The sequence below is a fragment of the Mastigoproctus giganteus genome, chromosome 4 (genome assembly GCF_048544385.1).
Source record: "Mastigoproctus giganteus isolate SK-2022 chromosome 4, ASM4854438v1, whole genome shotgun sequence".
Classification (NCBI taxonomy): domain Eukaryota; kingdom Metazoa; phylum Arthropoda; class Arachnida; order Uropygi; family Thelyphonidae; genus Mastigoproctus; species Mastigoproctus giganteus.
The window spans coordinates 62,412,977-62,425,863 of record NC_143578.1 but is presented as its reverse complement, the minus strand read 5'-3'; the positions used below and the strand labels follow the sequence as shown (position 1 = coordinate 62,425,863).

Sequence of the window (12,887 nt, the reverse complement as noted above, 5' to 3'; positions counted from 1 at the left end):
GAAATACTAAATTCTACATAATATATACATCTGATCATAATAACAAGCTATTTCTAAACTTGAGGTTTTTATGTTTGGTTCATAAAAACCTCCAACAACAACACCAAGTGTGGGTGATTTTTCAGAAATATCCCACTGCAGAAAATCTAATATCCTTTAAATGTACATGTGCCAAAGGCCAGTTCACATGTCAGAGCCAAAAGGAATAACCCAAAATCCAGCCTGCTGACCCAAAGGTAATCTGGAAGAAGACCTGAAAAATTTTGTGAAAGTACCCATTGTACCATCAGTGTTCTTAGAACATAATGGATATACAGTTGCCTATCTGGCTGCAGTTGGAATCCCTCTAGGGAAAAAATTTGCAAAAGCAACATTATCCTACTCAGAGAGTTCTGGCTCTAAAACAGAAAATTGAAAACCATGATTTAAATTTTTACTCATGTGTTATTAAGCCTTAATTTTTTGCACAGGAAGAACTACAAACAAGTGCTGTTGGACCAGATGTCTTTCACTGTGAAATATCAAAACACCTGTCAGTAAGGCCTGCAGATTATCTAATAATCTTATTTGAAATAATTTTTCTTGAATAGGCAGTTTCCAGATTCTGGGAAGAAAAGCAAGTTCCTGCCTTTGTAAATCTAGAAAAGGATCTCACAGATTCATTTAACTGTCATTCAATAGCTCTGAAAGTTGCCTATGTTAGACCCTAGAAAGAATAGTTGATGCTTGCCTTGTATTTAAAAATAAATAACCTCTTTAGGACACACTGGGTTTCCCAAACAGTTGTGACTGACTGATCTCTAATGTGCCTCTAGCTTAATTCCTGTTGCTTTTCGTTCAGTGTACTACTTCCTTATGCTTGCAACTTATTTCACATCCTTTTTGCTCACTCAATCATAGGTAGGATCATTCCTACCTCCACACAGCTGGGACTGGAAATGGCAGAAAGAACATCCCCCAGGGTAAGAGCAAAACAATGAGTAACACATTCTCTTTCTTCTTGCTCCACCTAACCAATTTTAAGATACCAGAGAAATTATCTCTGCAAAATTAGCACTAATTCATCAGTAATGCCATATTCCTTTCTATTTTCCTTCTTTTCATTTTAAGTTATTCTTAACAGGATTCAAGGTCAAAGAAAATTTCTTTTTCCTGGAACAGGAAATTTTTCAGGAATATCACAGGAACTTTTTCCTATGATATTCACCCTGTATAATGGAAACTGTCACCTGTAGTAGTTGTTACTGTGGAAGACAGATCAGGCTGTCTGGAATGACTTCAAACAGCTGGAAATGTGACATCCCAGAATCTGTTGTCCAGGCAGCACCAGTTTCATTTCTTAAAATATCCATCAAATTCTCACCATTTCCATGCTGTGGTGGAATACAAAGTTCACAGCAGCAAGAAAAGCATAGAACAAGAGTTGGAGGGAAGGGGGAGGATGTTCTAGTGAAATCCCACCACAGATATAATCTCATGGCTTTTAAATGTGCTCATGCCAAAGTGCATTATATTCATTCCCAATCCAGTAGGAATTTTGAATCTGCTTTGCATCTATAACCTATTTAACTCTTTCTGAAGTACATATGTGTACATATGTCTTTCATGTGTGAGCCTTGAGGAGTATGTACATATCCATCCATACCTTTTTAAGGTTGTTTCAAAGTATGTTAAACCCATACAGTAAGTGTTACCTGAGTTTATAAGCAGTTGTAGACAATTTGTAATAGATTTCAGAACAAAAATTGGAGTAGGAGATTATGCTTATCTCTCATTGTTTTCCAGACAGAATGGAATTCTCCCTCAACATGGGCACCTGGACATTTGAAATTCCCCCTCAACATGGGTGAATTAGTGGGGACCTCCCAGTGATGGTGCTGGTCATCCAGATTAGCATCACTGGGACCTAATGTCCACAGCATGGGTTCCCGGTTAGCATCACTGGAATCCAGCAGGTTTGCTGTGTGCTGCAACCCATGGAAACTCAAAAAGGGGGATCCAGTAGCTGAGTGGCCCAGCTTGAGAATCCTGAGACTGCAATTCTTTCTTCTAGGATGCCAACAAGGTCTCCACCAGAACATTTTGGTGAAGAATCTGATGTCACCACTTCAGCAAAGAGACCAAGGATGGAAGCTATATCAGGTCCAATCACTGAGTTCCTGATTATTCACTGGACAAATGAACAAGCAAATAGGGGAAATGTCACCATTTTTTATACAAAAGTATCTTGAAGGTTTCAAGACTTCTGTATTTTTAGACATTTGTACTGTTCAAATTTCTTCCCTGTGTGATATGTAACTTTAATTAAAGTAGTTCCATTTGTTTGTTTGTGTATGATAAACCTTCATGAGCATACTTTTAACTTGTATTGAATTTAGTTAAATTTAAAAAATTTAAGCTTTGGTTTCTCCAGATCATAATTTACATACCTCTTTCAATGTAGTAACTGCCCTACAACATATCTTCATATTGTGTTATGAAACAAATCTTATCTTGGTTGATGCAGTTTGCCTGTCAGTGTAATTCTGAGTTACAGGGCTTGCTGGAATTCATGGAAATCAAAAAGTATGCCACAGTAAATGGAAACAACTGTGGTGATCTTTGAAAGAATTGACAGGAAGAAGTTCTTTCCAGAACACAGTTTGGTCACACCCTTTGGATGAATTTCTTTCTTCTTATGGAAGGTAGACCATGTATATACCCTGCCATCCCTTGTTAACTATGACACACATCTTTGTGACTGCCCATACTTCCAAGCTGATTGGGCTGTAGTCTTTAAATCTTTGTTAAATTTATCTGAACTATTTGCCTGACAGGGAATGACCACCGCATATGCCTGCAGAAATATGGCCTTAGTTGCTGATGCTCCTAAAAACCAAAATAACAATAACAACAACAGCCTGACAAGAAACATCAATTTGATTGAATTCTTCAGTTACTTAAAAACAAATTCACTTATTTGATTGGTTTTTAATTAATCTTTACGCCTCTTTCTTTCAGTAGCATGTGAATGGGTGCAAAGTGGCTCTTTCCCCATTAACTGCAATCTTAACAACAGCAGCTTACTTGCACTGTTTAGTGATCCAGAACTGAGGACTAACTCAATGTTCTTTCAGTGCACACATACAATACATAATCAGTACTGATGACACTGACAATACAGAAAGATACCAACTGCTCCTTGTATTTAGCTAAAGTTTTAAAAGAAATTTATTTGATTTCAATTCTAACCAGGTTAGACAGTATGTAAATAAAGACTGACTCTGCAAAAGAGGGCCCCTCGACGTGGGCACCTGTATGTGGTGAGGGGACCTCCCAGTGACGCTGCTGGAGTTCCAGACTAGCATCACTGGGATCCAACGCCCGCAGCCCAGGTTCCAGGCTTACATCAATGGAATCCGGCGTGTTTGCCGTGCGCTGCGACCCGTGGAAATTCGGAAAGGGGGATCCTGGTGGTTGAGGGGCCCAGCTTCAATACACCACTTTGGCCCCTGCTTCGACAAGACGGGTGGTCCTGGAAGGCCCGGCTAGGATCAATCGGCTAGTAGGCTCGCCTGCGAGGGTCAACCGTGTCAATGCCACGCCCCTACCCTCATGGTCCGAGGGACAGGATTCAAGCTGGCGGCGGTGCGGGTATAGCGTCTGGGTAGCCCTGGCATTCCACTCCCGAGCGCATTTATTGCATGCCGGGTAGTGGGCATCCCTTTGGACTCCGTGGTGGGTGGGGAGCCCGGGCACTGAACTACTTAAAAACTATATGAATCCTGATAAACTTACTTCTTCAGGGGGCCCAACCCGGTCCCTATCTGAAAATTTAGGCGGAGAAACAGATAGCATTATTGCTAAAAAGAGGCAGCGAACCGAATTACCATCAGGGCCAGTCCCAAGGTTCTTAATCATGCATTCTACCAATGAGACACCGATTGGTAAAATGTCGCCCTTTTTTATTCAAAAAGGGTTAGATGGGTTAGCAGGTTCACCCAAATCAGTTAAAAGGCTTCGTTCTGGAGACCTTTTAATTGAAACTAAAAATGACAGGTAATCAGAACATCTACTCCGAACAACATCAATCGGAGGAATCCCTATAACAGTGACACCACACAGACCACTAAATTCATCGAGAGGTGTCATTTCGGAGTGGGACCTTCTCGACGTAACCGAGGAGGAAATCTGCTCCGAATTAAAACCACAGGGAGTCATTGCCTTCAAGAGAATCACTGCGCGAAGGGATGGAAAAATTGTTAAAACCAGGAGCATTATCCTGACTTTTAACTCTCCTAAACCTCCTGACGAGATTAAAGCTGGATACATCAACTGTTCAGTGCGTCCATACGCTCCGAACCCTTTACGGTGTTTTAAATGCCAGAAGTATGGACATTCTCAAATGGCCTGCCGTGGAGTCCTTGCATGCGCTCAATGCGGTGCAAAGGACCACGAAACAACAGCAAGTTCAGCCGCACAACCCACCTGTATTAACTGTGAAGGCGAACACTCGGCCTATTCACGAGCATGCCAGAGGTGGAAAGAAGAAAAAGAAATTCAACGGCTGAAGGTAGAGCTAAATATATCATACCAGGAGGCAAGGAAATCGGTCAAACCCCTGAATATCAACAAACCTACCTACGCCCAAAAGGTAGCAGGGAGATGTTCCATCGGAACTCAGACGGACATGACCATTCCTCCAAAGGAGTCTTTCACTCCCATCGCGCGTTATCTTTTAAGTTCTCAAAAACCTGCGCAGAGGGAACAATCAGCTGCCACTCCTATATTGGTACCTCCTAATGCTCAACAAGTAACAAAGGTAACTATGAAAGAAAAGAATAAAAAAGGGGAAGTCCCCCCTAGTACCCAAGAAAAGATGGATGTTGAGCAGAAGGAGGTACCCGAAGATTCAGTCTTGGAACTCTTTGCGGAGGAAGAAATGGACACGGGACAGTGTCCATTCTTCCCCAAAAAAGATAGACCCAACACTGATAAAAGTAAGCCCTCAGCACCTCGGAAGCCGCCTGATGGACCCACCAAGCCAAAATAATGGCTAAATTCCTACAATGGAATTGTCGTGGATTCCGGCGAAATATTGATGACATCAAGGCCCTCCTGCAAAAGCACGAGCCAGTTTGCTTTTGCTTGCAGGAGACATATCTAAAGGCAAATTACGATCCCACGATGCATAACACCACAATTTTTCGTAAGGATAGAATTATGGATGGCTCTGTACATGGGGGAGTAGCTATCCTTGTGGGTAACCAGACCCCAGTGCAGCCCTTGCTAATTACAACTAGCATAGAAGCTGTTGCAATTCGCCTTACGGTGGGATTTTTATTAACCGTCTGCTCTATCTATTTGCCACCTGGGACTGACATCTCCCAGGAAGACCTTGATGATCTTCTAACGCAGTTGCCTCCCCCTTTCTTACTTCTCGGGGATATGAATGGACATAACACCCTGTGGGGTAGTGCTAACATCAATGGAAGGGGACGAGTCATAGAGCATATGCTAAATGACAATGACCTTTCCCTTCTAAATACTGGAACAAATACCTTCTTCCACATGCCTACCCGTACTTTTTCTGCCATTGATCTCTCTATCTGCTCCCCTTCTCTACTCCCTTCACTCACTTGGGAAGTGAAGGAGAATCCATACGGAAGCGATCACTTCCCTGTGATAACCTCGTTACACAGTGGGAGACCATGTCTTCCCTTCAGGTTACCACGGTGGAAGATTGATCAGGCTGACTGGACTGCCTTCCAACATCAGGCAAATTTTGATCTTAGCACAGTCAGTCAAGAGCCTATCAATGATGCAGTTAAGTACATCACAGAAAATACTGTCCAAGCAGCTGCGAATGCTGTTCCAAAAACATCTGCCCCGGTTTCCACCATTTCCTAAACCTTGGCCCCTCGACGTGGGCACCTGTACGTGGTGAGGGGACCTCCCAGTGACGCTGTTGGATTTCCAGACTAGCATCACTGGGATCTAACGCCCACAGCCCAGGTTGCAGGCTTACATCAATGGAATCCGGCGTGTTTGCCGTGCACTGCGACCCGTGGAAATTCGGAAAGGGGGATCCTGGTGGTTGAGGGGCCCAGCTTCAATACACCACTTTGGCCCCTGCTTCGACAAGACGGGTGGTCCTGGAAGGCCCGGCTAGGATCAATCGGCTAGTAGGCTCGCCTGCGAGGGTCAACCGTGTCAATGCCACGCCCCTACCCTCATGGTCCGAGGGACAGGATTCAGGCTGGCGTCGGTGCTGGTATAGTGTCTGGGTAGCCCTGGCGTTCCACTCCCGAGCGCATTTATTGCATGCCGGGTAGTGGGCGTCCCTTTGGGCTCCGTGGTGGGTGGGGAGCCCGGACACTGAACAACTTAAAACCTATATGAATCCTGATAAACTTACTTCTTCAGGGGCCCCAACCCGGTCCCTATCTGAAACCATAGACAAAGATTCAGATAGCATTATTGCTAAAAAGAGGCAGCGGACGGAATTACCATCAGGGCCTGTCCCAAGGTTTTTAATCATGCATTCTACCAATGAGACACCGATTGGTAAAATGTCGCCCTTTTTCATTCAGAAAGGGTTAGATGGGTTAGCAGGTTCACCCAAGTCAGTTAAGAGGCTCCGTTCTGGAGACCTTTTAATTGAAACTAAAAATGACAGGTAATCAGAACATCTACTCCGAACAACATCAATCGGAGGAATCCCTATAACAGTGACACCACACAGACCACTAAATTCATCGAGAGGTGTCATTTCGGAGTGGGACCTTCTCGACGTAACCGAGGAGGAAATCTGCTCCGAATTAAAACCACAGGGAGTCATTGCCTTCAAGAGAATCACTGCGCGAAGGGATGGAAAAATTGTTAAAACCAGGAGCATTATCCTGACTTTTAACTCTCCTAAACCTCCTGACGAGATTAAAGCTGGATACATCAACTGTTCAGTGCGTCCATACGCTCCGAACCCTTTACGGTGTTTTAAATGCCAGAAGTATGGACATTCTCAAATGGCCTGCCGTGGAGTCCTTGCATGCGCTCAATGCGGTGCAAAGGACCACGAAACAACAGCAAGTTCAGCCGCACAACCCACCTGTATTAACTGTGAAGGCGAACACCCGGCCTATTCACGAGCATGCCAGAGGTGGAAAGAAGAAAAAGAAATTCAACGGCTGAAGGTAGAGCTAAATATATCATACCAGGAGGCAAGGAAATCGGTCAAACCCCTGAATATCAACAAACCTACCTACGCCCAAAAGGTAGCAGGGAGATGTTCCATCGGAACTCAGACGGACATGACCATTCCTCCAAAGGAGTCTTTCACTCCCATCGCGCGTTATCTTTTAAGTTCTCAAAAACCTGCGCAGAAGGAACAATCAGCTGCCACTCCTATATTGGTACCTCCTAATGCTCAACAAGTAACAAAGGTAACTATGAAAGAAAAGAATAAAAAAGGGGAAGTCCCCCCTAGTACCCAAGAAAAGATGGATGTTGAGCAGAAGGAGGTACCCGAAGATTCAGTCTTGGAACTCTTTGCGGAGGAAGAAATGGACACGGGACAGTGTCCATTCTTCCCCAAAAAAGATAGACCCAAGACTGATAAAAGTAAGCCCTCAGCACCTCGGAAGCCGCCTGATGGACCCACCAAGCCACAGGGTGTTATGTCCACCCTGTGGGGTGGACATAACACCCTGTGGGGTAGTGCTAACATCAACGGAAGGGGACGAGTCCTAGAGCATATGCTAAATGACAATGACCTTTCCCTTCTAAATACTGGAACAAACACCTTCCACATGCCTACCCGTACTTTTCTGCCATTGATCTATCTATCTGCTCCCCTTCTCTACTCCCTTCACTCACTTGGGAAGTGGAGGAGAATCCATACGGAAGCGATCACTTCCCTGTGATAACCTCGTTACACAGCGGGAGGCCATGTCTTCCCTTCAGGTTACCACGGTGGAAGATTGATCAGGCTGACTGGACTGCCTTCCAACATCAGGCAAATTGTGATCTTAGCACAGTCAGTCAAGAGCCTATCAATGATGCAGTTAAGTACATCACAGAAAATACTGTCCAAGCAGCTGCGAATGCTGTTCCAAAAGCATCTTCCCGGTTTCCACCATTTCCTAAACCTTGGTGGAATTCACAATGCACAGCAGCAAAAAAGGCTCAAAACAAAGCGTGGGGGATATTCCGCCAATATCCTACCACGACCAACCTTATAGCCTTTAAACGTGCACGAGCCAAAGCACGATATATCCGCCGTCAGAGTCAAAAGGAATCGTGGATCCGTTTTACATCATCTATTAACCAGTCTACCAACTCTAAGGTAGTCTGGGATAAAATCCAGAAAATGAAGGGAAAATATACATCCCACCCTTCTTCAATCCTAGATTATAATGGATGCGCTATTGCAGATCCAACTGCAATAGCCAATTCTCTTCGGGAAACATTCTCTAACATCTCTGCAACATCTTCGTATTCCCCAGAGTTCCTGGTCCTGAAATATAAAATCGAAAAACAGGCACTTAACTTTAAATGTAAGAGCATTTATCCCTACAACGGGGATTTCACTATTCAGGAACTGGAAAGAGCCCTCGCTCTTTCCAAAGCAAGTGCCGTTGGACCAGATGGCATCCATTATGAAATGATTAAACATCTTTCACCAAAATCTATGGATTGTCTGCTCCTTCTGTATAACAGAATCTTTACTGAAGGGCAGTTTCCGGACTCCTGGCGAAAGGCAATCGTTCTTGCCTTTCCTAAGCCAGGAAAGGATCCAAAAGTCACCACCAATTATCGTCCTATTGCTCTGACTAGCTGTCTGTGCAAAATCCTGGAGAGAATGGGTAATTATCGTCTAATATGGTATCTAGAATCAAATGACCTTCTCTCCAACATCCAGTGCGGCTTCCGAAGGAACCGGTCCACTTTGGACCATCTTATTAGATTGGAAGCATCGATCCGGGATGCTTTCCTAAAACGCGAACACTTGGTGTCAGTGTTCTTTGACATGGAAAAAGCGTATGACACAACTTGGAGATTTGGCATTTTAAAAGATTTACATAGCCTAGGCCTTAGAGGGCATCTCCCCTTTTTTATTCAAAACTTTTTAGCCAATCGATCGTTCCAAGTTCGTGTGGGATCCTCACTCTCTCGCTCCTTTAGCCAAGAGGAGGGAGTACCACAAGGATCAGTATTAAGTGTCACGCTTTTTGCCATCAAAATAAATTTAATCACAGAACAACTTACTCCAACTGTAAACAGTGCCCTCTATGTTGATGACTTTAGCATTTTTTGTCAGTCGTGCAACATGAGGGTTATTGAAAGACAACCGCAGAAAGCCATTGATAGTCTGAATTCCTGGGCACTTGCTAATGGCTTCAGGTTCTCGCCGGAGAAGACTGTTTGCGTACACTTTTGTCGCAAGCGTAATCTTCATCCTGAACCTGAATTATGGCTCGGACAAAATGCTATTCCAGTAGCAGCGAACACAAAATTCTTGGGACTCATATTCGATAAAAAAACTGACCTTTTCGGATCATATTCGTCAACTCCGCACAAAGTGCACAAGAGGCCTTAATATGCTCCGCTCGCTTTCCTCTGTATCTTGGGGTGCAGACCGATGCACCCTTCTACAGCTTTACCCTGCGCTTGTGCGATCCAAATTAGATTATGGGTTCCAAGTATATTCTTCAGCCAGAGACAGTGCCCTTCGATGGCTGGACCCTGTCCATCATCAGGCTCTACGTATCGCTACTGGAGCATTTCAAACATCTCCTGTCCAGAGTTTATACGTCGAAGCAAACGAACCACCGTTATCGCTTCGACGTAAGCAGTTGTCTTTAAAGTACGCTTTGAAACTGAAATCCCTGCCAGACCATCCAACGTGGCCATTCGTTTTTGAGCCACAATGGGAAAACTTGTACAATACCCATAAGACTGCCAATCGTCCTTTTGGTATTCGTGTCCAAGAGCTACTCAATGAACTTAATATCAAGGTAGACAAGGTTGCCCAAACACCAAAGCAACCCTTTCCACCCTGGCATGCTCATGTCCCGGTATGTGACTTGTCTCTTAGAAATTGGGGAAAGTTGGACACTCCATCATCTGTCTACCTGCAGCTTCATTCAGCACACCGAACTGAATATTCTGACTTCGCGCCAGTCTACACAGACGGTTCGAAGTCGGAATCGTATGTGGGATCTGCTGCTGTCTTTACAGACACTACTACCATCGGAGCAGATTCCCTCTGAATGCAGCATATTTACTGCAGAGCTGCACGCTATAGAGTTAGCCTTGGATCACATTAGTGAATGCCAATACCAACGGTTCATTTTATATTCCGACTCGCTCAGCATGTTACAGGCTTTAATATCTGTGAGATATAATCCTCATCCAGTTCTGTCTAGTATCCAGCAGAAGATTCACTTCCTCCGTGGACGTGAATATGATATCCGCTTCTGCTGGATTCCCAGCCACATTGGGATTAGGGGAAATGATTTGGCTGACGCCGCAGCCAAATCAACAATCCCCAATAATAATCGCTGCCTGTCAGTCCCCTATACAGACTACAGGCAAACAATACAGCAGAAGGTACATTCCCAATGGCAGGATTTGTGGAATGGACAGACTGGGAATAAACTATATCGTATAAAGCCTGTAATTGAACCGTGGCAGTCTAGTCTGCGCAGGAATCGTAAGGAGGAAGTTGTTCTTGCCCAGACCCGCATAGGACATAGTCATTTGACTCATTCTTTTTTGCTGAGGGCATGACCCTCCTATGTGTGAGTCCTGTGGCACAATTTTATCAATTAGACACATTTTAATTGAATGTCCAGATTTTAGCAATATCCGTTTTACCGCTTTTAACCATCTGACTGAGCCATATACACTCAGTCAGATTTTATCTGACAATGACAATGTGTCTGCTGTTTTTAGCTTTTTAAAATCAATAAATATTTTTACTCGTATATAAAATTTTTACATTTTTCTTTTATATATTTGTTATACATTTTGACATAGTGACCTAACTAATTAGGTCACTATGTCAAAATTTTAAACTTTCAGTGACCTAACTAATTAGGTCACTGAAAGTTTAAAATTTTTTATAAATGACCTGGTCTTGGCGCATTATAGCCCTAGTAGCTGATGCTCCAATAAAACCAAAAAAAACCAAACCAAACCAAGCAAAAGAGGAGCACTTTAGCAATTTTCTCACCAATAGAAAGGGCTTCTTAATTTTAAGCTATTTCTAATTTTATCTTTCAGGTAGGACTAGGTTACAAGAAAATGATTTGGATCCAATGGACCCAGCTGCATATTCAGAAGCTCCAAGGTAAGCTTGGATTTTATTATTTATAATGTGTTTCTAATTATTTCTTTCTCCTGATAAAAAAATCAACAGAATATTTCACTAGATTTTATTTAAAAGAGAAAAGAAGCTTGTATAATTGAAATTGATATTACATATGAAAACTGTTGAAATTATATGAAAATGGAAAATTATCAACATAATAAAAAATTTGATGTCAGTAAAGGCAAGATCTAAAAAGTAATATTTTGCACCAAGCACCATAGAGCCTCTGTTGTTTTCTGTGTAAGCATAGTTAAAATTTAATGGAATAAAGAATAATCTTATGGAATAATCTCAATAGAAAAAAGAGCAGAATAGAACTGGTTGGTTACTGCAAATTATGGCCATTGAAAGCCTTTAATTTCCATATTCATGTATTTATCTCTTTACCACACATATAATGACAAATAAAACATTCAGATTTTTGCATATATTAGTGCAGTGTTTGATTAAATTTCTTCAATGAGTATTTTATTATTATTATTTTTTATTTTCTCTTGAATTCATTCAAGAAGAATTTTAAAACATGTTACTTAATGTGCACAGTGCATTATCAAACAGTAATAATTCATTATTTATAACGGGGGAAAAAAAAGACGGGTGAAACAAGAATGTTTCATTTCTACACACCCACCACACTACCCATTCATTCCTCCAAGCAGTGCATAGTAATAAATATAATATCCAGTGCATCACCTAGATTATGTGGTATACTGATAGCTTATGTGTATATACATATATGAAATAAATAATAATTGCTGGATTCTTTTGCTTCAATTTTAACGAAACTTGGGATGTATCACAAATCTTTCTGAAAGGCCCAAATATAAAATTCATAAAAATCCATCTGTTGGGAGTCAAGATATTACATACAGATGGATGGACAGAGAAATAACTATCAGTTTTCTTTGGTATGATTTTAATGAAATTTGGAATAATACTACAATTCTTTCTAAAAAGCCCAATTAGAAATTTTTGTGAAAAGCAATCTACTAGGAATCAAATTATTACAAGAGAATGAATGGGAAAAAAAAATGACTGCCAAATATTAATTCTTCTGATTTTAATGAAATTTGGAGTGCTCAACAAATCTTTTTAAAAGGCTGAAATATAAAAATTTCACGAAAAGCTGTCCACTGGGAGTCAAGTTGATACATATTGATGGATAGACGAACAGACATGAATAGAATAGGCACATTATGCATACACTGCCCTACCATTAATATCTGGACACCTGCCTTTAGATAAAAAAAGAACTTTTATTGTGTCATTTAATATTTTGTGCTGAAACCTTTTGCTTTTATGACAGCCTTCAGTCTTCACGGCATACTCTCAACCAGATTTTTATAAAAGTCAGGTGATATGTTCCTCCACTCAGCCTTTAATGCAGCCACCAGTTCAGCCTTGTTCTTTGGGCGATCTCAACGTGCAAGTACCTGACAATCCAATACATCCCAAAGATGCTCGATAGGGTTCAGATCATCAGTACTCTGGGCTGGCCAATCCAACTTTTCCACACCCACATCCTCAAAGCACT

General features: G+C 42.1%; 1 protein-coding gene across 1 annotated transcript in view; it reads left to right on the top strand.

Annotated features, from left to right (window-relative positions):
- Positions 1-12,887, top strand: part of PQBP1 (poly-glutamine tract binding protein 1) — a 172,478-nt gene that overhangs the window by 135,374 nt on the left and 24,217 nt on the right. Inside the window, exon 6 of the mRNA XM_090372746.1 lies at positions 11,266-11,332. Coding sequence (XP_090228872.1) covers positions 11,266-11,332 — 67 coding nt within the window. The remainder of the gene's footprint in view (positions 1-11,265; positions 11,333-12,887) is intronic.